Source organism: Sceloporus occidentalis, unplaced genomic scaffold, assembly GCF_023333645.1.
Source record: "Sceloporus occidentalis isolate IW3139 unplaced genomic scaffold, rSceOcc1.0.p SCAF_23, whole genome shotgun sequence".
Classification (NCBI taxonomy): Eukaryota; Metazoa; Chordata; class Lepidosauria; order Squamata; family Phrynosomatidae; genus Sceloporus; species Sceloporus occidentalis.
In genome coordinates, this window is record NW_028317003.1 from 5,479,171 (window position 1) to 5,503,154 (window position 23,984).

Genomic DNA, 23,984 nt, shown 5'->3' on the forward strand with positions numbered 1-23,984 from the left:
CACCCTGCAACAATGGAACCGACAACCTGCGTCCTTCCAGATTATCATTCAGCTTTTGGCTAGTGCATCAAATAATAAATTATTAATACGGAACATTTAATTAAGACTGCAGGCCTGATATCAGTCACATTGCTTTTTTAGTGTCAACATGAGCCTCATCCGAGAGGTACTCCCAGAGGAGCCGTTGTGGTTACTAAGTCCATTATGTACGCTTAAACTCTACCAAACACCTTTCCTGTTGAATACCGTAAGGTCTTTTATTTGCTTTTATTCCTGCCTCATCTCCCCTCTCCCCACCTTCTCAATCCCAGCCTCCCCAAAGCAGGCTTGCAGGGAATATTTTGTTAAGTATCATTTAAAAGCACCAGCATGATGTGGGTATTTTGAATGGTTTCACTGTAGGAATCCTTATCTCTGCTGAACATGATGAAACAAAATAAATGGTACTTGATCATTATGCAATCTTCTTGTTCCGATGATCTAAGCCGCTTCATAATGCTTGAAATATACCCCGCTGAAATGTTCGACAGCTCCTAAAACTTTCGGTCTACTGTTTTTCATAAATCTACGAGTACAAAGACTCATTGTGATACAGGGTGATAACTTGGTCTCTTCAGTTAATTGAAGCAGTTTATTCTTAAAACAAGGTGGAAGAAAAATGTGCATTACAAGTGCTTCAAAGTAATAAGGTCGGCAGGGGGTTATTAAAGACTCCTAATGGGGAGCGTCCGCCAGATAGCAAAAATGTAGTAGAATGATGTCACCTTTGTTATATTTGCTAATCGCAACCATTTATTATGCTCATGCAAATACGTTCCAGCAGAATAGGACCAGATAGGTTAGGTTGCTTGCCGCTTCATTTTTTTTTTTTGTTTATGATGCTCTAGAGCTAAAATTATCAAAAGAGATTTCTACAAGGGCTAAAGAAGAAAAAAAAAAACTCAGTTCCAGCTGTACTGTATTGTGCCAAATTTCAAGGGGTTCCGGCAGTCAAACTTGTATAACCATACTTTGTATATTTATTAAATCAGCAAAAACAAATGAGGGTTTTTATCAGGACTGCACAAATCCAAACACATCAATAAAAAAATTAATTAAACTATTCGTTTTTGACCACGGATACTAAGACCGCATGACGTTACCTGGAAAGGCAGATGTAATTACAAAGTCTTAGTATTGGCTATATCTCCGATAAAGGTTGGTCAATGTTACTTATACAGCAAATACAATACTGCATGTTAACAGCAGCTTTAAATGAGTAGACTTTACTCCAACTTAAAACAAAGCTGGGTGGATTCAATTGAGTAAACACTACAAAAGGGTAATATTTTCAATAAATCTATTTTTATTATTAGAATTAATATTATTACACAAAATGAACAATTACGTAGGTTCTGGGGTATTAAGAGGACAGACTCTATGCCTAGAGGTAGGTTTTTGGTGAACATTTAAAGATAGATTAAGTGGGGTGAGCCTGTCAAATACAGGTAAGGATTTCCAGTAAAAAGTTACAGCACAGGTGAATTCCTGAAGTGAGAAGAAGTCATACTAGTTGAGGCGAGACACACGTTGCGGACAGTGCTAATATTGTGGTTAGGAGAGTATTTAGATATAAGAGCAGAGATATAGCGGAGTTCTTTTAGCTGTTCCTTTCTTGGTAAATCTACCAAAAAATGTAATGTAAATGTAACTGCAATGGTCTGCTTTTACCTCTGGTAAATACAGGCAATCGAAGAAGTTATAGCTTGATGGTAAAGGTCAAGTTCATTTAAGTAATCTACTGATTAAAGTAGTAGTAGCTCCCACCAAAAATAAACTTTTCAATAATCACTGGAGAGTTAAAAGTTGTCTATAAGCTGTGCTAACTTTTTATACAGCATATAGCAACAATTTTTATGATTTAGGTTTCAGCCTACCTATTTTTAAATTCAATTTCCCTTGGGCACGGTTGTGCATTTGACATCATTACCCATTTCCTATACCAGTTATAAATCATGCATTAGAAATACGTACGCAGTCAGGAAGAGGTTGAACTGCATTGTGTGATAACATCAGAAGAAACAGGAAACGTAACTGCAATTCTGTTATTTCTTAACATCTTGTTGTGTTAAAGGGGCTGCTGCCTACTCGGCCGACCCTTAACACATCTGCAACTATAATAAGCATTAGAAGCATCACTAGTTTCAGTAGTGTCAAATTCCTAGACGATTATCAAAAATACTTTAGTATATCAAATGTTAATTCATTCATAATTAGTGCCAGAAACACTGAACTGAAACATAACGCAACTCTGAGAGGTTGTTGTGACAGAAACATAATTATATTATTATAATTATTACCGTACCTGCTGGATTATAAAACGACCCTGATTATAAGACGACCCCCCAAAATCTGAATATTAATTTAGGAAAAAAAGAAAAAACCTGAATAAAAGAGGACCCTAAAGGAAAAAAGTTTTACCAGTAAATGTTAATTCATGTAAACTATGTGAACAATTGTTTGTTAATAAAAGCTATGATTGAGAAAAATATTTTGTTTTTATTTCCTTTTTTTACAACCTGCCCCCCCAGTTATGCACATCTGCCCCCAGGCTTGCCAGAAATGCCTTATACCCCCTATATGCCAATGTGCCCCATGATATGCCTTTTAACCCTCTAAATGCCAATGTGCCCCATGATATGCCTTTTAACCCTCTATATGCCACTGTGCCCCATGATATGCCTTTTCACCCCATATGTGTCACTCTGCCTCCAGAATTGCCTTATACCCCTATATGCTACTCTGGCATTTAGGGGGTTAAAAGGCATATTATGGGGCAGAGTGGCATATAGGGAGGTATAAGGCATTTCAGGAGGCAGAGTGGCATATAGAGGATTAAAATGCATTTCTGGAGACAGAGTGGCATTATGGGGGTTAAAAGGCATTTCACAGAGCACTCTGCCTCCAAAAAAGCCTTATGCCCCCCGTTTAACACTCCCTCCCCCTCCCTCCTCCAAACTTACCGGTGCTTCTGAGTCCCCGGTGCTTAGTCCAGGCAGCGTGTAGAGCTCTACGCGATTCGCGTACACAACTTCCGCTTGAGCTCTACACACTGCCCAGACTAAGCACCAGGGACTCAGAAGCACAGGTAAGTTGGGGGGGGCATAACACAGGAGGATCCAGGTCCCCTGCATCTGAGTCCCCGGTGCTTAGTCCGGGCAGCGTCCCCTGCATCGCTGAGGGGGATCTGGATCTTAGTCAGACTTATTTGAGGTCTGATTATAAGATGACCCCAATTATAAGACGAGGGGGATTTTTCAGAGCATTTGCTCTGGAAAAAACCTTGTCTTATAATCGAGCAAATACGGTACTAAAGAATAAAATCTGAAAATGCAGTTTATATGAGTGGAACAGCATCTTTACTACACACTGGACACAGGCAGTTTTTTTAAATGCCATGATTAATGGAAAATGTTACATGTTTCATTAATACATTTTTTTATTTTTTATTTTTTTTTAGAAAATAATCAAACAGCATATGTAGATATTTGATTTAAATTTGTTTTAGAAACAGTAAAAAAATGCTAATTTGCTACTAAAGTATTATTTTTATTCCTGATCCTAATAAACTAAGATTTTATGCTACCTTTTCTTGCACAGAAGCTCTGACGCTGCATTTAGGGTTATGTCACTATATGGCATTATTTTACTAGAAGAGAATATAGGGACACTCCAGCCAACACACGCACTTTAATGTACATTTTTGCTCCTTGCAAATGTATGGATGCATTCTCCAGAATTGCCACCTACACATCTGCCTCCTTCTCTGTCCCCAGATCCTAGGCTTTCATGAGATGTATTTGTCCAACCTGGTATACATTTTTATTAGTCGGTTACTTATATTATAGGGAAAATTGTTGCAGTCATGGGCTTGAACGATTCCACACATTTCTAACGATCTGTTATCCATATATGAGTAATCAGTGCACTTCTAGTCTCTAGTGAAATTATGAAAAGTTACGTATAAAATGTAGTTTTAGGATGGACACTGATTTTTCAGTGACCCCCATGCCTAGAAATGTAACTGTACCCACCAGCGTGTGTGTGGAAAAACAAAATAAAAATCAGCTGAGACTAAAAGCTTAAGATATGTAGATAATGGAGCCTGAAACCGAGATCCCTGGTGTGGAATCATTTAGAAAAGTAGAGCCTTCAAAGACTGAGCATGAAATTGGACAATTTCAGAGCTGAATCTGCGGAAGTGTTGTGTTGCTATGGAAACACTAAACTGAGAAAACTAAACTTTTAATGTGGATGGCACAGAATTGAATAAAATGAATATATATTAACAAGTGTTGATAAATAATTAATAGTACAATGAGTAAAAAAAGTTTAACCCCTTCGTGACAAAGGCTGATTTTACTTTTTGTACCCTTCGTGACAATGGCCGTTTTAACATTTCTGCGCTGCTCGTGTTTAGTTGTAATTTTCTTCTTTCCCGTTTACTGAACCCACACACATTAGATATTGTTTTTTTCAGGACAAGAAGGGCTTTCTTTAGATGACATTGTTTTGATTGTATCATATTATTTACTACTAAAAAAAGTATAAAATATGGTGAAAAATTTAGAAAAAAATGACTGTTTCTAACTTTTAGTTGAAAAATCTTTTACTCATCTATAAAAGGTAATGAAAAAACCTGCTAAATGGATTCTACTATTTGTCCTGAGTTTAGAAATACCCAATGTTTTTATGTTTTTTTGCTTTTTTCTACCCATTATGGGGCAATAAGTACAGGTAGCGTTTTGCTATTTCAAAGCCATTTTTTCCAAATCTGGTAATTCTTCCCCTCATGTGCCATTTCGGGTATCTTTGAACCCGGCCAATGCAATTTACCCCATCAAATCATATATTTTTGAAAACTAGACAGCCCAGGGTATTCCAAATGCTAGTATTTTAACTCTTTCCATGCACCATATCTACCACCAGTTTTTGTCAAACTTTGTGGTAGTCATTTTTTTGCATTTGTTTTGTCACACACATTTTACTTCAGGTATGAATTAAAAGGTTCTCGTTTATGTCACTATCACAAAACACCCCAATATGTGTTCAGCAACATCTCCTGAGTACAGCGATACCTCACATGAATGATTTTGCCTGGCTGTTTGGGGGCAAAAGGGCCACATTTGGGGCATGCGCATTTTTCAATGTTGAACTTTGGCATTTGGGGATCCACTGCCCATGCCCCATTTGGTACATCTTTGAGCCGGGCCATTTCAGTGTGCCCAATAAACCCATATATTTTTGAAAACTAGACACCCCAGGGTATTTCAAATGCTAGTATTTTAACTCTTTCCATGCACCATATCTACCACCAGTCTTTGTCAAACTTTGTGGTAGTCATTTTTTTGCATTTGGTTTTCCACACACATTTTACTTCAGGTATGAATTAAAAAGTTCTCGTATATGTCACTATCACAAAACACCCCAATATGTGTTCAGCAACATCTCCTGAGTACAGCGATACCTCACATGAAGGATTTTGCCTGGCCGTTTGGGGGCAAAAGGGCCACATTTGGGGCATGCGCATTTTTCAATGTTGAACTTTGGCATTTGGGGATCCACTGCCCATGCCCTATTTGGTACATCTTTGAGCCGGGCCATTTCAGTGTGCCCAACAAAACCATATATTTTTCAAAACTAGACACCACAGGGTATTTTAAATGCTGGTATTTTAACTCTTTGCATGCACACATTTTACCACCAGCATGTTTTCAAAGTTTGCAGTAGTATTTTTGTGTGTGTATTTTTCCCACACACACCTACTTTATGTATGAATTTACAGCTCCTGGTATATGCCGCTGTCACACGACACCCCATAATGTGTTCAGCAACATCTCCTGAGTGCAGTGATATCCCACATGCATGGGTGTGTCATTTTTGTGGGAACTAAAAGGCCACATTTGGTACGTGTGCATTTTTCTAATTGGAAATTAGGTGTGTGGCCATCCTTCCCCCGGTGTTAATTGGGACGTTGTTGAACCTGGCCAATTCAATTTACCCCATCAAATCATACCTTTTTTAAAAGTAGACACCCCACGGGCATTTAATATGCCAGTATTTTAACTCTTTCCATGCGAGAATTGTTTTAAGCTAATATGCAAATTTTAGGACTTGCTCACAAAAATATATTTTTTATATATATTTTTTTTTTTTTGTCTTTTTAAAAAAAAATTTAACATTTTTTTTCAACTTGGAGGTTCCCCTGATAGTGACATCAGTGGGAAATGATTTTTACATTTTACTAGTTTTTTACTATTTTTTTTCTAATTATTATAAATTTTATTTTATTTTTTAATTTATTTTTACTAATCACACTGTGATTAGAAAGCTGGCTTCCATTGACTTGCATGGTGAATGCAGTACCTGTATTCAACCTGCAAGTGGAGCCAAAGTTCTCTAGATGGTCTGGACCGTCTAGCGAACTTTTAAAATTTGTTTGTTCCTGTTACAGGGCAGCGGCCATCTTGCTTGATGGCGAAGATCATCGGCAGCTGCGGCTGTGACCGCTCTCCGGAGCGGTCACAGCCCATCGAAAGGTAAGTGTTTGGTGTCGCTGGATGCCTCCTGATCGAGGCATTCCAGCGACACCATTTAAGTTTAGGAGGCGATCGTCGATCGCCTCCTAAACGCTTTTAATACGGGCGTCCGCCGCCATACAAAGTATGGCGGATGTTGACGCCCCGTGGAGGGGCCAGAGATGGCCCCTTCGTTCCGATAGCGGCGTTGCTGAATGCCTCGAGGTCGAGGCATTCAGCAACGTTTTTTGGGTGCAGAAAGCGAAAACAGATCGCTTTCTGCACCCGTTTAAAGACGTGCCGGTCCTGGCACGTCAATTGTCGTAAAGCACATGCTTTTCCGTGTCGTGCCAGGACCGGCAATTGTCGTTAAGGGGTTAAAGAAATCCTAATATGTTATTCCCTTCAACACTAGATGGGGTTGACTGGTATAGATAAATTAGCTCCCTGCACATCCACAACTGTAAAGTGTCCCTCTTCAGAAAGGACAACGCCTTTTTGGTAGTCCAAGCTAGAGGACTGCATTGAGAGGCGCCAAAAAAGTCGCGGTCGGTCTTGCTGGTGTTGCGGGCGGGAGTGGGCGGTCAGGCACTGTACCTGCGGGTCCAGATAATCCCGCGCAGTCCCGCAAGGCTGCCTTCTCGCTGCTCCCTTACAGTGTCTCTTCTCTTGCTCCGCCCAGGAACAAAGCGGAGTCACGTGATGTGACGTCACTTCCCGTGACTCCGCTTTGTTCCTGGGCCGAGCAAGAGAAGAGACGCTGTAAGGGAGCAACTCGAAGGCAGACTTGCGGGACTGCGTGGGAAATCTGCAGTTCAGGTAAGGAGGCGGGCGTGATTGGCCACAAATGTGGCGGGAGCGGCCACAAATGTGGCGGGAGCAGAACACCCACATTGCGGGAGCAGGCGGGATTATGCAAAAAATCTGCGGGAGCGGGATTAAAAAAGCAGTCCTGCGCAGGGCTCTAGTCCAAACTTCTGCCCCTCTTTCCTCCCCAGATGTCCCTCCTTTGGAGCGCAGAATGTTTGGTAAGCCTGTGTCATACATAGTGTTGTTAACAATAATGTTTATAAATGTATCACAGTAAATAATTATATAAATTACATTCTGTGAATAAAATATATCGATGTTCTTCTAAATCAAGGTTCTTCAAACTTGGGGTCAGGGCTAAATGCTGGGGCTCTAACTCGGCCCACACAGTACTCAGAGCCAGGATGTGATGCCACTTTTGGGGAAAGCTTTATGAGAGAGCTGAAAGAACGTGCTCCCATGTTCATGATCATATTTCTCCGATTACCATTTTCTATTGTTAATGCCATCCTGTGAATGACGGCAATGTCATTTACAGGATGGCACTTGTGGTTGCTCTTCCTAAGCTGTTTTAGCCGAGCGCCGCCGTGATCTTTGATGATCGGTGCGGCAACGGCAATTTTTGTTCCGGGGAGGGCTTTCCGTGGATGCTGCAAAGCCGCGATGCCGCTATTTAAAGGCATGTACGGGCATTGTCGTTATCAAGTTGCACGGCAACCCCGTACATGTACGAGCTTTGTCGTTAAGGGGATAAATCTATTCCGCACTTTTGTTAAAATAATAATCCCCTTTAGTGGAAGCCGATCTTGTCTGCCTTTGTAATGGTTACAAAGTTACATAGTTAATTGTGTCAAAAACAACTCTCTGCCGCTATCTGCCGCTACAGCACCAGTAAGCATTCCTACCGTCCGCAGGCCCACCAGGCATCTGCTTGGGGTGCAAGATGGCGAGTTTGGGCCTGTAAGCATTTCATACCAAGTATAAATGACAGGGCCCAAGAAAAATCAGTGTAGATAACAGATGCACTGAACTGTGTGAAGCGTCTTAAATAACTCTCCGATTAACATGCTCTTATATGGAGCCTTTTTTCATGAGAGGTTTCTTAACTCAAGTTTACAGAATTACTTTGACTAATTCAATGAATCCTTTTGATCCAGAAGTTACCTATTATCCTCCTTAACTTTTAATCCAATTACTCCACTGACATATGCAAGAAAACAAAGTATTCTGTTCAAAAGCTTTGATATAACATGTCACCATTTACAGTTATAGATATATTTTCATTCTAACTTGCTCAGTCACTATGATTATTGCCAGGCATCGGCTGGAGCGGTGTAAAGCGTACTGGACTCATTCTTTACCATCTGGAAGTCTGATGGATGAATCTGGATCTGGCGAATGGCAGGAGAACGCTACCCACTGAAAGATTTGGTGGTGGCAGGAAAATGGTCTGGGGCTGCTTTTCATCGTTTGAGCAGAGAGAAGTGTGCCTTTACAGCAAGATGAATAAGCAGACCACAATGGGTCAAATGGTTATTATGCGCCACCAAGTTTCTAAAGTACGGGCAGTTAGAAAAGTATTTTTCAGTAGGGTAGGTGCAACAGCACCTTTAATTCTGAAGGCAATATGGCCCATTTTGTTCAAAGGAAAGCACAGACTTCAATTATTCTCTCACTTTAAGTCATTGTGGAACTGCAGATTAAGTAGATGCCCTGAACAATGGCTCTAAAAACCCTACATTAAATAACAGTGCCTTTAACTAGAATGGACTATTCACCCTTCTAAATACCAGCGGTGTCCTTGCTTAGTATTTAAAAGTCAGCCTGCACGGCTGTACTTTATGAGCACGGCTGAATCATGCCCTGGGTAATAACTGTAATTATGTCTGATTTGTACATTAATTTCCTGTATGTGACTTTTAAACAAAAAAATGACTTTATCAAGACAACAGACAGGAATACAGAAAAAAGTATATGGATATCAAGTATATTTTATTCCCATGATGTCACTGCCCGTACTTCTGGACACCAGAGAAATATCTGACCACATGATTCCTTGATCCTGGGTTTGCAGCCTGGGAAAAAATTACCATTGGTTTATTTGCTTTTGCGGTTCTGGTGCTTTGATCAGTATCTAAACAAACACCATAGTTGGTTTTCCATTCTGAAACACGCAAAGTTATTTCACATGTATTATATGTTTGGGTAGACAAGAGTGTAACAGGATGCAATGTGTTAATCTAGTAAAGGTGCTTGGGTGGTTAAAAACCAAACAGCACGGTAAGATCATTTAATTCGTTCCAAATTCCAGGTTCAGTCGCTAGACCTGCATGGTATTTTTATTCTTTATTCAGAAGCTTCTTCCTTGGGTTCAATATGCTTTCTGCAGCTCTCTACGGTTTCAAACACATACACATTCCCAAACTCCTGAATAAGATGACAAACCACAATCCTTTGCTCTCTATTCAATGCTTCATGCTTTTTGAGTTATAAAGCACACAGATGTAAACATGTTCATCTCTTCTAAGTTCGTTTGAGCAGGGCCCACCTTACCTTTTGTTTCTGTAAGTCTTATTATGTTATATATTACTTGTCAAGTCCTGTCTACTCATTGTACAGCGCTACAGAATATGATGGCGCTACATAAAACAATAAATAATAATACTCTGCAGTATGGAACGTTCAATATAGTATTCAAACATCAATAGACGTTAAGAATAAAAACTGTCCTTTTAAGACATCTAAGAACTACTGGCTTATATAACTAGGAGGCTAATCTAAATTAACTTGACAGCTGCACACAACTGACAAGCCAAATACAGACATTTAGGACAAAGGAGAAGAGACAAATATTGTACAGATGAGGAAGCCATTCCAAATCCACTTTAGCTGTTTCTAATAACATGATTATTAAATAGAACACGGAGCAGATTCTCAGATTGGATCCTTGAAGAGATAACATAAATACCATGCACACTCAAGACCAAATATGAAATATCTAATATTTATTCAGTTTGCCAATGTTTTGGCCACACAGACAAAAAAAAAGAAAACATTCTTATAACATCATTATAATCAAACATGTGTCCATTAGTGTCACCATATGGACCCCTGAACTATGTCAACAAAGAAAAAAATCATTAGTGGATATCCCTTGAAGAACACATAGGGCACAACCATGAGCTTCCCCCAATGTGAAGAAGCAAGTGAGTGCAGAAAACATAGTTCATCTTGGGTTCTAAAAGTAGGGTTGTCACCTTTTCCTCAAAAAAATACCGGCCACAATTGTGAGTTGGTGAGGGCAGAGTCACAAAAGGCTGGAGTCACAAATGGGTGGAGCCACAAAAGAGGTGGAAGCTCTAAGTGTTGCATGCAGCAGCACTGACCACCTGTCATACAGGTCTGGAGACTGATGGCTGTATTGTCAATTTAAGTTGTGAGGTTTTTTTATTCGTTTCTGACAAACAATGTCATGAAATAATTTCCATTCCTTGTTCCTCCAATCAGGAGAGGAGGTGTGTGTGGTAGCTCCGCCCTTTTGATTAAGTACTCTGGAAGGCATAGTCAATGGAGCTTATACACAGGTGAAGAGGATGAATAAAGAAGAAGGTGTGGAGTCACAGACAGAGCGTGAGAAAGAGTGAGTGTGAGAGTGAACTCGCAGGAGCTTTGTTTGAGGTCCGAGTGAGCTGGCATGAAAATATGTTGGACTGACCAACATATTTCCAGGAGCCGCACATTACACGTTGAAGAGCCACATGCGGTTCTCGGGCTACGGTTTGGCTACCACTGATTTATAGTCTATACAGCTAATAGTCACTAAGAAGTCACAGGTCTTGAATGATCTAGAATTGCTCATGTTCCCAGCCAAAAAATCATTTAGAAACACACATCTGTTATGTAAGAAAATGTATGAGATAAGTAATATTAAAAAAAAGAATTATTATTGATGAACATGTGGGTCTACATGCCCTTTTTTGCTTCTAGACTACATTATTTGAGCAAAAAAGGACAGTCAGCAAAACATAGCTAAAACATAGAAAATGTGAAAAAGGAATTTAAGAATTACAGTATTTGTTTCATTCCTTCATTAATCCCATGACCTATTACTATTTAAAGTTAAAATGCCTCCATTGCTGTACTTTAAGTTCCAGCCATGAATGATCTGTATATCTTCCTCGGAATTAAACAATTTATATATTTAAAAAAAAACATTTTATGTTCTATCTTATAGGCCCCTAACTCAAGCACTGCTACCAAGCAGTATGAAATCAAAGAAAAAGCATAAAAGTATATTATTAAGAAAGGCAAACATGCAATTTATTGAAGTACTTATCAAAAATAAGATTCAATTGGGGCTTCCAAGTGCTTATTTTAGTTAGAATACATATTGAACACAGCCTGTGTATATTTAGACAATTTCACCAACATATGGCATTGTTTAATTGATACATGGGCCCCCTATGGATCCTATAAGATCCTTGCAATAAAATGATATCTCCAATTAACAGCCTAATGACTTCTCTAAACTAAACAGGAGAAGAACAGTAGGATTAACTCCATCTGGAAAACTAATTCCATGTGTCCTTGGCACGGTAGTTTTAACGGATTGAATATCAATCTCACAAGCACTGTTATGGATTAAAAACGTTTCATTCATCATGGTAAAGAAAATCCTCCGCTGACACACAAAGGAGTAAAAACGTATAGTATTTTATACGAAGCCCTTTGATTTCAATACAGTTTGGAAATGTGGTTAAATAGCTAGCGATTGGATTAACAAGATCTGACAATTCTGTTTCCTGTGTTTTTAAGCATGTGGTATTTTGATTAGACTACACGAATACATCTGCCACTGACTGTATTCTGTAGGTGACAAATCATATAACCTTCACATACAAAAACTATGGTTCCTCCACTGTGCTCCAAACAAGTCAAGAATAGAAAAAAAAAACACCATTTCAGTACACCTCTGCTTTTCACAGACCTTTAATAGCATATGGTGTATTTGCACGCATGCAAAAACATGGCTACCAACGTTGAGTCTGGAGGGAAAGTCCATCTTAATGATCTAGTAATGCAAAATTGCAGGAATAAGTCCAATACACAATGACACTTTACAGATATGGATGTTCGTTTGAAACTCCATAGTAGAGAAACTAAGGCAGTGTACATTTCTGTAATGGCAAGTAGTCTGCCATTACTGCTTGAGCAGGATCCAATTTGGAGACATGTAGAGTGGGACACGTCACTTTCCCAACGCCTACATTTCATGGTTCAGCGTAGTGAAAGAATACGTTACAGTGTCCAATGGATTATTTACTATAACTATACAAGAGCCATTTTGGTAAAGAAGATTCTTTTTTTGGCTAATTGAAGTGTAATACATTGTAAGTTTCCAAGGCTATCTACGTCTCTTCTTCTGGCATTACATTAGTAATTAGCATATTTGAGAAAGAAGCAGTATAAGGCTGTCATATTAACATTGCAAAAAGCTTTGGATTTTATTGCAGCCGCGTGACTTCTCTGCACACAATTACATCTCGCACAGTGTCACATCATTTTATGGTTCCACTTCCTTTAGATAAATTGCATATGCTGCAAATGACTATATAAGTCTCATTAAGAACACAAAAACGGTTAAATGTTTAATGCTAGGAGTATTGGATGTCCTCTTGTTAGAAATAGCATTACAAACTGGATTTGCAGTATTAAGGGAGACAGAAAGAGAGAAGGAGGTGAATCAAATGCTAGCTCTCACATATCATGTCGTCAGCTTCTAAATAAAACTCTGATCTTCTAGATCAATACAACTGCTCTTCCATATTTGAAGGGATAAATGTGATAGAGGAAAAACAGACCTGGCAAGGCCTATAATCTGTCAAGTTGCTCTGGCTTCTTTTACCCGTTAATTCCGCTGTTACGTCACCGCTTAAACGCGCAGCCTTGGCAGACAGCATGCTGAATATTTAAAACACTACTAATGAATCATGACATGTACACCGCATGGTATACAAAAAACTGCAAGGGACACATATCCGAGTGGTGCATTTCAACAAATTGCATATCCACATATTAAAGCAGAAGCCAACCCCCGCATCCTTGGACAGGGGTGTAAGTTATTCTAATGGGGTCAGCAAAGTCCTTCTCTTCCTGGTCTTAAGAATGTAATTTTGGGTGTCACATATTTTCTTTTATAAGTTTGCATCAAATTATAATTATTACTAATTTTCAATATTTGGCGCAGCGGGGCTTTAAGCCTTCCAAGATTATGGAGTAAACACTGAACCGGTTCTGGTAATAAGCGCAAAAGCCTTCACAGCACACAGGACAATGACTCTATACGATAGCTGCATGGCTTATTTCATTGTTTTGTGACATCCCCCTTGCAAATGCATGGCGGTATTCTGCAGAGTCCTCTATATCTTATTTGCTCATTCCCTCATCCTCCAGCTAAGTATAAGATGTGTGTGATTTTTTTACTTGTAGAGGTAGGGCTTAGGAACACTTTAAAAAAAAAAAAGGACTGTTCCCAGTGCAATATAGCTCCAGATCCCTTTGGGGATCTCTCATAAATTCTTTATGCCAGTGATGTCATAGCGACATCACTGGGCTTCCATTACATTTAATTTATTTTCTTTATACTTTTTTTGAAGGGCTGATCACACTGTGATCAGTAAGCAGGGCTCCATAGCCCTACATTGCTGACTGCAATACATGCAATCTGAGATTCCTGCAGGGTCTAGAAAGACCTAGCTGAAGGTCTCTTGTCCTCCAGTGAACATCCAGTGTCAGCAATGACAGCTACCTCAAGGGAATGCCCGATCACATGATCGGACATTCCTTTGTATAATGGTATCCCGGCACAGTTACGCTCGGTCAGTCGGCTGGAAGACAACAGTCCAAGCTGTCCAATCTCCCGTGTAACAGTAGTTCCTTATAGACATCTTGGCACAGCTTTTAAGGACATACTGGTACGTCCTAAAGGGTGAGAACGGGCTATAGTACTCACAGAGTACATTAATATGCATTCTCCTTTACAGAGGCCAGTAAACTATACATGTGTTCTAAAGACATGTGTCAAGTGAATCATCATTTATTACTTCTCCATCATGCTGCTTGTTTACCTAAAGTGGTTTTAAAAGACACTATAGAAAATATTCATTCACATTGGCAGTTTAGTGTTTTAGTCAGAGTTGACTAAAATTAATTTATAACATGGCTGTCAAAAATCTGTCATCCGTTCTAATAGCAGCAATCGAGCTATCCGTGTTGTGTTCATAAGAATTAGAAATCCATCTCCAGCATTTGGGTGCTACGTAGCAGAAATGAAGATTGGTTTTCTTTTCTTTTCTTTTTTTTAATGCCTTTACTTTTTAACCTAACAGCAATGCTTCAAGCCATGAATCGTTTTTTTTTTTGACATGGCAGTTGTGTGAAATAATAACATAAAAATAACGATGTATGCTGACACAGAGCTATGTCCAGTCGGGGAAATAAATGTCCATCACCCCACCGGCAATATAATTCCTAGAAAAACGAGAGTTCAAAGTGGCCATTGGAGGCATAAGATTATAAACACTCCAATGCGCAAGCGCGATAAATTATCTTTCTCTACCAGCTGTCTTATCACTGACCAAAGAACATGTATTGTGGTAAATACTTGCTGTGTGCGCACCCCATCAGTAATGGAGTTGGAGACATCAACTTAATTGCAATAGATTTCAAAGTAAAAAAAGCCTTTTATTATCATTATTTGGAACTTTATGGATCTGTTTTGGAAGCCCAGGGTATAGCAGCTAATTACTAGATCTATGGATGAATGGAAGTAGCCTTTAGCTCTACATAATTCTAAGCGCTTCCCTCTCAGTTGAGGCTAGCCTTGTTTCTCACTATTAACATGAGGTTTACTGTAGTATCACCTATTCTAGCATCCCAGTTTACTTGGCTCCCATGTGTAGTGCTACCCAGTGGCGGATCTACCGGGGTCGCGACTGCGACCGGGCCCCGGCGGCAGGGGGGCCCAAGCCAAGGGGCCGCCCGAAGCCTTTTTTACGTTTTTATTTATTTATTTTTTTAAATAAGGCAGGGGCGTCCAACATGCGGCCCGCGGGCCAAATGCGGCCCGCGAGACCTCGAGGTGCGGCCCGCGTAAGATCGGCAGCCAGGGCAACCGATCTTACACGAGCCGCACCTCAAGCCCTGCTACTTACTTGTGGGAGGGTCTTCTGGACAGCACAGAGGAAGCGGAGTTCACGTGACTTCCTACTTCCTCTGTGCTTTAGCAGAGAAGGCAGAGGGAGGCCGAGCCCCCTGCTGAAGTCTGTGAGCGGCATCGAGGGAGCTGCAGTACAGGTAAGGGGGTGGGGAGGGTGTTTGAATGAGTGTGTGTGATTGAGGGAATGAATCTGTGAATTAATGATTATATGAATAAATGAGTGTGTGTGTGTGTGTGTGTGTGTGTGATAGCATGGATGTGTAAGTGCTGGAACCTAGGCATGATGGGACTGTGATTGCTGTTAGCAATCACACTCCTATCATGCCAAGTCAGCCAGTACATGCTGAAACCTGGCCAGCTGCCCCCCTTGTGTAGTGATAATGCCAGCAGTATGGGGTCTGCACTTACAGCCACCCTGTACCAGCATGTACTGGCTGACTTGGCATGATAGGAGTGTGATTGCTAACAGCAATCAGAGTCCCATCATGCCTAGGTTCCAGCATTTACTGGATGGATGTGTAAGTGCTGGAACCTAGGCATGATGGGACTGTGACTACTGTTAGCAATCACACTCCTATCATGCCAAGTCAGCCAGTACATGCTGAAACCTAGCTAGCTGCCCCCCTTGTGTAGTGATGCTGCCAGCAGTATGGGGTCTGCACATCACTTACAGCCACCCTGTACCAGCATGTACTGGCTGACTTGGCATGATAGGAGTGTGATTGCTAACAGCAATCACAGCGAGCACAGTCCCATCATGCCTAGGTACCAGCATTTACTGGTTGCCTAGGCTAACAGCAATCACACTCCTATCATGCCAAGTCATATTGCTAATTTTGTCCAATTGCGTGTTACCTACTTTTATTAAACATGTGAGTTTTTATTATTATTTTTAAAGGTGGGGGTCATTTTCGGTTTTGGCTAAGTGAACCCTGAATGTTTTGGTCCAGAATTTTCATTTTAGTTCATCCCTAGAATAAATCTAGGGAATCCTGAATTTGTAGTCGCAAAACTTTTAAGGCCCAGAAATCAGTGAGAGGAAGAGTAAAGGTTTTGTGTCATTTTACTTTATTTTAATCTGCATATTTTATTAAAGGCCATATTTTTGGTCACAGTGAAAAATGAGTGCGGCCCGCGCACGTATAAAATTCTGATGAAGTGGCCCACTGCAGAAAAAACTTGGACACCCCTGGATTATGCCCTTTGTACATGCGCCCCTTTTTCTTTGATTATGATTCAATATGTAAATTGAATTTGTTGAATTAGTTGAAAAAAAATTGTTGGGTAAAAATCATGGGTTTTTTTTGGGGGGGGGTGAGGGGGTGGGGGGCCCTTAACAGATTCTCGCACCCGGGCCCTGAGGCGTCTAGTTACGCCCCTGGTGCTACCCATAATCTGCAACACACATGTAAAATAATGCAAGTCATTATTATTATCTACAAAGTCTCATACCTACTGTGTACCGCGAGCCAATCCATTACCATTGATCCCACTATAACCATCAGTCCTGTGAAAATCAATCGATATGATCCCTGCCGTGAAGCAGTTACTTCATCACCTAAACAATCAGCCCTGGGCTTTCTGCAACACATGCACCTCGTCTCTTTCAAATTTGGAATTGGTCCATCATTTTTTTTCTTCTTCATGAAAGACATTTTGTCGTAGCTATGGAAAATCTGACATAAGACGGAACTTGAGGGGGAAAAAAGGCTGATTTTGAAGAACACCTGTGAATCCCTCAACATATAGAATCACAAAAAAATGCTTTTAAAATAAGCATTTTGATGTAAGCAAAAGATGTATTAAGTAACGGCTTTCGAGACCAGTTGTGGATTAGAACGCCAGTCATTAAAATACACACGTTCCGTACAATTTGCCAAGATAGGATAATATTTTTGCTTGATTGGCAGCCTGTTCAAGACACTTAAGTATATCCCGAGAAAGCAAGCAGGGCAAGAAATAGGTTGATTGAAATCATTTGTACTGCTGATTAACCTTCTCAAAAGATTCGCCATTCATTAAGGAGCATGTTAAATTGACACGCTAGGCTATCAGCAGGTCAGGCAACTGCACTATTACCATGGCTACAATCCGAATCCTGGCACTTGTTTCTCTAGACAGCAAGAAAAGACTGTCAGCTTAGAATACAGACGGCGTGATATGAAATATATCCAAATACTTCCTGCGGTGGCATAAAGCTGTGCGCAGAAAATAAATATTTCAAAAACTGACACCAGAACCGTGCTGGCGGATCCATGTAGCGTGTGATGGAGACACAGATGTGACAGAGATCCGTAGATAGATAGAGAAATAGTTATCGGTTAGCATGACACTAACCTTCCTGACAGTGTGAAGGCATTTTAGTAGAAATTTAGTAATATTGATTATTGAGTAATCAATTTGTCTGTGCCTCTTGCGTAAAACCAGTCAACTGGAGATGAAGACGCCAAAGAACTGTGCGTCATGTACAATAATTATCTTATTGTCCTTTTCTTTAGTTTCACAAATCCAAGATTAAAAAAGGAAACAAAACAGGAAAAGACAGAAACGTGGCTAATGTCTTTCAAAACAGTCAATGCCATAAATAACGGTAACTGATCCATTTTGAGAATCTCATAAATACTGCATCCGCATGAGAGCTCACAGCCAGCAAAAACCAGCGAATTCAATTTGCTACAGATCACGCTGCTAAGAAAGCATGTTGCGTGAAAGTTATAATAAGGCATCGTAATGAAAATTCGGCGGTACCACCAACCGATCGACATGTCGCCAACAGGTCAATGTCACACTCGATGGAGGGTAACAGAAAAAAAGGAAATGATGTACCTCTATAGCAGCAACTGTCAAAATCAGGTCCATTTTAGAATCTTCAAACATTGCATTGACTTGCGGGGACATCCCAAGGAGTGCACAGTTTGTAATGACCGATATAATACCCATGGTCTCAAAGGCCAACTAAAGAAAAAAAAACGAATAACATATTTTACAAACATCGTAATACTGCGTTTTTCATGAAATTAAGCAAATACAACTTTAAGAATTTCCTTTAGTGCATATTATTATTTTCAATTGATCAATTAAAAGTTCAGTTTTAATTGTAATAATTGATTACTTTATGCCTTGTGTTTCCTTTGAGAGTATCCCTGTATTTTGAATAATTCAAGAAATATTTGATCAAAGTACAAAAAGTTATATAACATATGAAATCAATTACCATCCATACTCCAATGCTGGCTGAGGGTTCCGAAAATGGGCGCTTAAAGACACGGCACATTTTTAACGCATCCGAGTACAGCTCTGTGAGGTTATTAAGTACAGCAAACACAGCTGCCAGAGGATAGACACACGAGAAGAGGCTCACATAGCCAAATAGTAGGAATAACTCCAAGTAATCATCAAATGTGCCCTACAAATAAAAACATACGTAAATAATAGATACAAAAATCATAGAATACAAGGCAGAGACAGGATTAAGTTGCAGATACACAAAAAAGTGAATAAAAAATATTTTGCCCAAATTGAACATATTTAATCCATTAATGTATGTATTCATTTTCCTTCATTATTTATGGTTTTCCCCAAGATTTACACAATTTTTCATTTTGACTGTGAGCGAGATATTGGCTGCTGCTTTCTTCATGTGTGTATTATAGAAAGAATGAGACTTGTAGAGTTGAACATTAACGCACATAAAGGATGGACAGCTTGGCATATTGTTGCAGTGGAAGATCTTTCTTTGCACAGGGGTCTCACTGGACCCAAATCTCATGAGAAAGCCAGCACTGAAGCTGGCCGGTGGGAAGTATAGCGTGCGTGTGTTTGGCCAAATGCATCTCCTGCAAGCCAAGAAACTGGGGACATGGAAAGAGGACAAATGCAAATGCAAATCCCCTCATTTTGAAGGGAAAACATGTTAATGTCAAGAGGACACTCAGCCATTATATACATTAAAGTGCACACAATGGATTTTGGATTATACAACACTCTTATTCGTAGGGTATGTGATTTCTAGGGCCCTGTAACTGCCATTATGTTACATTAGTTACTAGTAAAAAGCTTTGCACGTAAAACTACGTCTGCTCAATTTTACACATACTTTCACATTACGCCACATCCGACATTAAACTATGTAAAAAAAAAAAAGATAGAGATCATTTATAAATTAATACCTATAAGATAATTTTATAGAAATGTATCCTTTATGAAATATATTGTAATGTCATTACACAATAACCAAGAAGCTTCATTTAAAACTGCTCCTGATTTATGAAACAAAGGATCAACAGTAATAAAATACAATCAGCAGATTGTAAAAGACAAGAGGTGTGTCAAAATAAACAATCAGGAGTATTTAATCATTAAATTTAATTACGCAGATCTTCTGAATGTATCATTCGAATTTGGGCGGTAGAAGAACAGCGCTAAAAAGTAATAGAACTGCTCCCCGTGATTCTGGCAGTTGGGCACACATAATGTGAGTTACACAAGCATTGAGGACCATCCCAGCATACAATGTGCTGTACCCTGGATCAGGAGCATTCTGGGTACAAGAAGAGACATAGCCCACTGCCATGAGGGCATTCTGAAGGCACGCAAATTAATAATCATATACCCATCATAAAACTACATAGTTACATGTAACTATATTCTTCTAAAAAGGTATGTTAGTTTTTCAGTGACTATAGAAGTACATAGTAGTACAGAAGAGAAGACAAGGTTAGTTTTTTTGTTTGCCCATAGGAATGTTATGAAAATTAGGTGTATCTACCGAGATCATCATTATATATCATCTGAAAACACATGCCAACAAAAACAATCTTCTCACGCTGCTCTTACAGTGAGGATCACTTATGTTGGCCTCAAACCGGTAGAGAGGATCAAGTTCAGGACCCACTCTTGGTAAGAAGCATGTTGCTTACTGCAGAAGCAATGAGTGACTGTTGGGGACCATGGCTGACTCACATATGATGCCCCAACAAGAAACTAGTTTGTTTTTTTACCAGCCAAACAACCCATATGTATTCTAGTGCAAGATGGTACAGGGGAGGAATCCGGCAGTGATATTCAGGAGGTGTCCATGGGGATTGCTCTACATTTACAACTTTATCAAAAGTTATGGATCATATCCAAATACAAAAAAAGAAACCCATCAGGTTATTGTGTCAACTGTTTACATGTTTCTAGTTAGTTGAACCCAGAAGGCTCAGAAGACTCATCTGTTGTCTTCCTAAATATTGATTTCTTGGGCAATATGAAACAAAGAATTACTACTGACCCCTACTGCATGCACAAGGTTCATCTCTGCATTCAACAAGTGGTCATTATAGCAAGTAGCTAGTGTGGAACACTAGAAATAGCAACAAAAAATGCTGACGTGCAACATTTTCAGAAATAGATACAAGAACTGGAACATTTAAAGTGTGATGGAATTTTCCCTGAAGAATTGGGAAGTACACCAAGTATCTCTGTCAGGATATGGAAGTTTTAAAAAATACTTGTACTCAGCTGAAGCTATTCATTCATTCAAAAATGTGAGAACAAATTCATACAGGTTGAGCCCAAATATGGACTTTGTATTAAAACTTCTTGTTCAAAGGGAGTAAAAATGAAGCAAACAGAGTGGATAGTCCATTGAATGCTAGGAAGATCGCAATGTGCACCTGCATTTTTATTAACAGATAACCCCCACTGGATACCTAAATGTATGCAAATATATCCACATAATCCAACAGTTTTAAATTTGTGGAAAGCTTCCCTTTAATGATGTTGCAAAAAATGACTTCTGCTGTGTTTATATTATGGAACTGCGGCATTATAAAGCTTTATTAGAGGCTGTCAGAATGTCAAAGACTTTGCATTTGGAGTGTGTGTGGTGTGCGTGTGTGTAAAGAAAGAAAAGAACATGAACGTTTTCTCTATAGAAGCCAATAAGCAGGACTATTTATCTGGCTGCTATGGTTAGAGGGCCAATTTCAACCATTGCACCACAGCACATACAAAACCCCATCCTTTCACGTTTAGATTGTTATCAGTAATTTCTTAGTTAACAAGATTCTCTAATCTTGTGTCTCCTTCTATGTCACTTTTTTTTTTTTGGCAAAGCGGTCACATGACATACTAACCAAATAAGTGTCCATTTGTTTCTCCAGATGAATTTGCTCCAATAAGGGAAGATCAGTGTCCACTTTCAATGCTTTCACCTTCTTTTTTATTTGCCGGTTGTACCTCTTCTGCAGCCAGTATGGAAGCAGCGCTTCCACAAACTGGTTAAGGATCTGAGAGGTGATAAGTAAAGTTGCCAAACTCTAAAACAAAACAGATGAAGAGTCAGCTATGTTAGAGAATCTATAGATCACACAGGACACATAAATGTGTACATTTTAAATATGTATTGAGATATGCTCCTGAGGACATGAGAGGTATGTCCACTGATCACGTTCCTGAGCAAAGTAACTGGGCTGAGTACTTTCCACCTTAGACTTAGAGCTTCTAGGATGCAGCAAATACTAAATGTGCCAAGCCATCCATCCCACAACACCAATGTGTTTCTTTGACTGCCAAAACTTGGTTGTTGGTGAACTTCTTCCTTACTTATTGCCACAAAGAAGCTACAACTTGACAAAAGTTAAAAAAAATTTAAATAAAAATAAGAATGATATAATAAATGTAAAACCACGAACATTAAAAATATTGAATAATATAGAAAAATACATATTTAATATAAATTAAGATATAAAGCAGAACTCAAAATCAAATCAGTGGTCAAAATAAACATGTTGTCCTTGATTAGGGAAGATATCGGCAATGACTAAGCCACCAAGTCTGCCCTGGTGCACTATGGAGAAGAAAAAAGAAGAAAGATCATCTGCAGTTTATTCATGAGAAAAAAAAAAGTGTCTAAGGCTTACTTAACCCCTTAAGGACAATCCCCTATAGACATACCGGGACGTCCAAAAAACACCCACAAAGAAACCATCCCTGCCGCTGCACAGAAGAGACCAGGCTCCCCCCTGGCAGCAGAAGCCGGCATCGCCGGCTTTCTGCTGCCCGAACTCCCGTAACAGCTTCCGGCATGAAAGCCGGTAAGCTGTTACGGTTGAAAGTGCCCGATCGCGCAGTTGCAAACGCGAGATCGGGCATTCCCTTCCGGGTTACGTCACTGCTGACGTAACCCGGAAGGTCATCGGAGGACAGGATATCCCCTGCGGGGATATCCTGCCCTCCGATGAGGCACAGAGACGCTGCGATCTCTATGCAGGTCTGTGAGGACCTGCATAGAGATCACAGTGTGATCGGTGCAGGGGGATCGCGGGGAGGGGAGTGAGAAACCATCTCTCTCACTCCCCCTCCCGCCCTGAAAGAGAAAAGCAGAAAAAAAAAAAGTTAATTCATTTAAAAAATAATATTAAATAAATCATTAAAATAATAATATATATAATAAAAAAAAAAATTATAATGTGAGCTGTGATGTCATTGTGACATCACTGGCATGTTCAGGAGGTCCCTAGGAGGACCTCTAACCATTTCTGTGTAAAAATATATAAAAAATTAAAAAAAATTAAAAAAATTAAAATTAAAAAAAAAATTAAAAATATATATATAAAAAAAGATAATAAAAAAATTATTAAAAAACCTTACTTCCCATTGCCCTAGCATAACATCTAGCCAGTATAACCCTTCTGCCCCCGTTCACAACCCCCAAACCCGTTAAGCCATAGGCATAAAAATTATACAAAATTGTACACCTTTTTAGTATGCTCCCTGGTGCTGGGAAAGTCTGGAAAATCTATATAAAATTAGGTATTTCTGAAATCAGGACACCTGAATTGATAAACTTGGAGGGGATTTTCCATCACTTTACCTAATTTTGTGAGGATTCAGAGGGAAAATGTAAAAAAAAAATATTTTAATTTTCTAATCTTCGCTAGTTTTTACTAAATTACTCATTCTAAATTTTCAGCTAATCATCCAACTATGGTATCAAACGAAAGCTCTATCTCTCCTTGAAAAAACAATATATAGTTTATATGGGTACACTATTCACAGGAAAAGAGAATCATCGCTAAACCGACATACCCCAAAAATGGCAAAATTGCTCTGGGCTTTGAGGTACCAAAAAACCCTGGGATTGAAGGGGTTTAAAAAACAATGCGTTGTAAGCCCATATGATGGGCTGTCATTAAGGGGTTAAAAGGACGTATTTGTACAAAGACAAAAAAATAGATTTTTTTTTTTTTTTAAGGCAGACATTATGAAATAAGTATTTTCACGATGAATCAAAATAGTTTTTCGTTTTTCATCAACTTTACAGTAAAACGAGCAGACTAGATAAGCCAACTAGTTATCATCTCCTATCACATTCTATGCTTCTCTTGACTGCATTTACAGGTAATACATTT

At 39.4% G+C, this 23,984-nt stretch overlaps 1 protein-coding gene across 1 annotated transcript in view; it reads right to left on the minus strand.

Annotated features, from left to right (window-relative positions):
* The window catches only part of LOC149300735 (anoctamin-10-like), a 95,709-nt gene that overhangs the window by 46,379 nt on the left and 25,346 nt on the right, over positions 1–23,984 (minus strand). Inside the window, exons 9-11 of the mRNA XM_089484784.1 lie at positions 21,708–21,890; positions 18,800–18,991; positions 18,412–18,540 (exon numbers count right to left, since the gene is read on the minus strand). Coding sequence (XP_089340910.1) covers positions 18,412–18,540; positions 18,800–18,991; positions 21,708–21,890 — 504 coding nt within the window. The remainder of the gene's footprint in view (positions 1–18,411; positions 18,541–18,799; positions 18,992–21,707; positions 21,891–23,984) is intronic.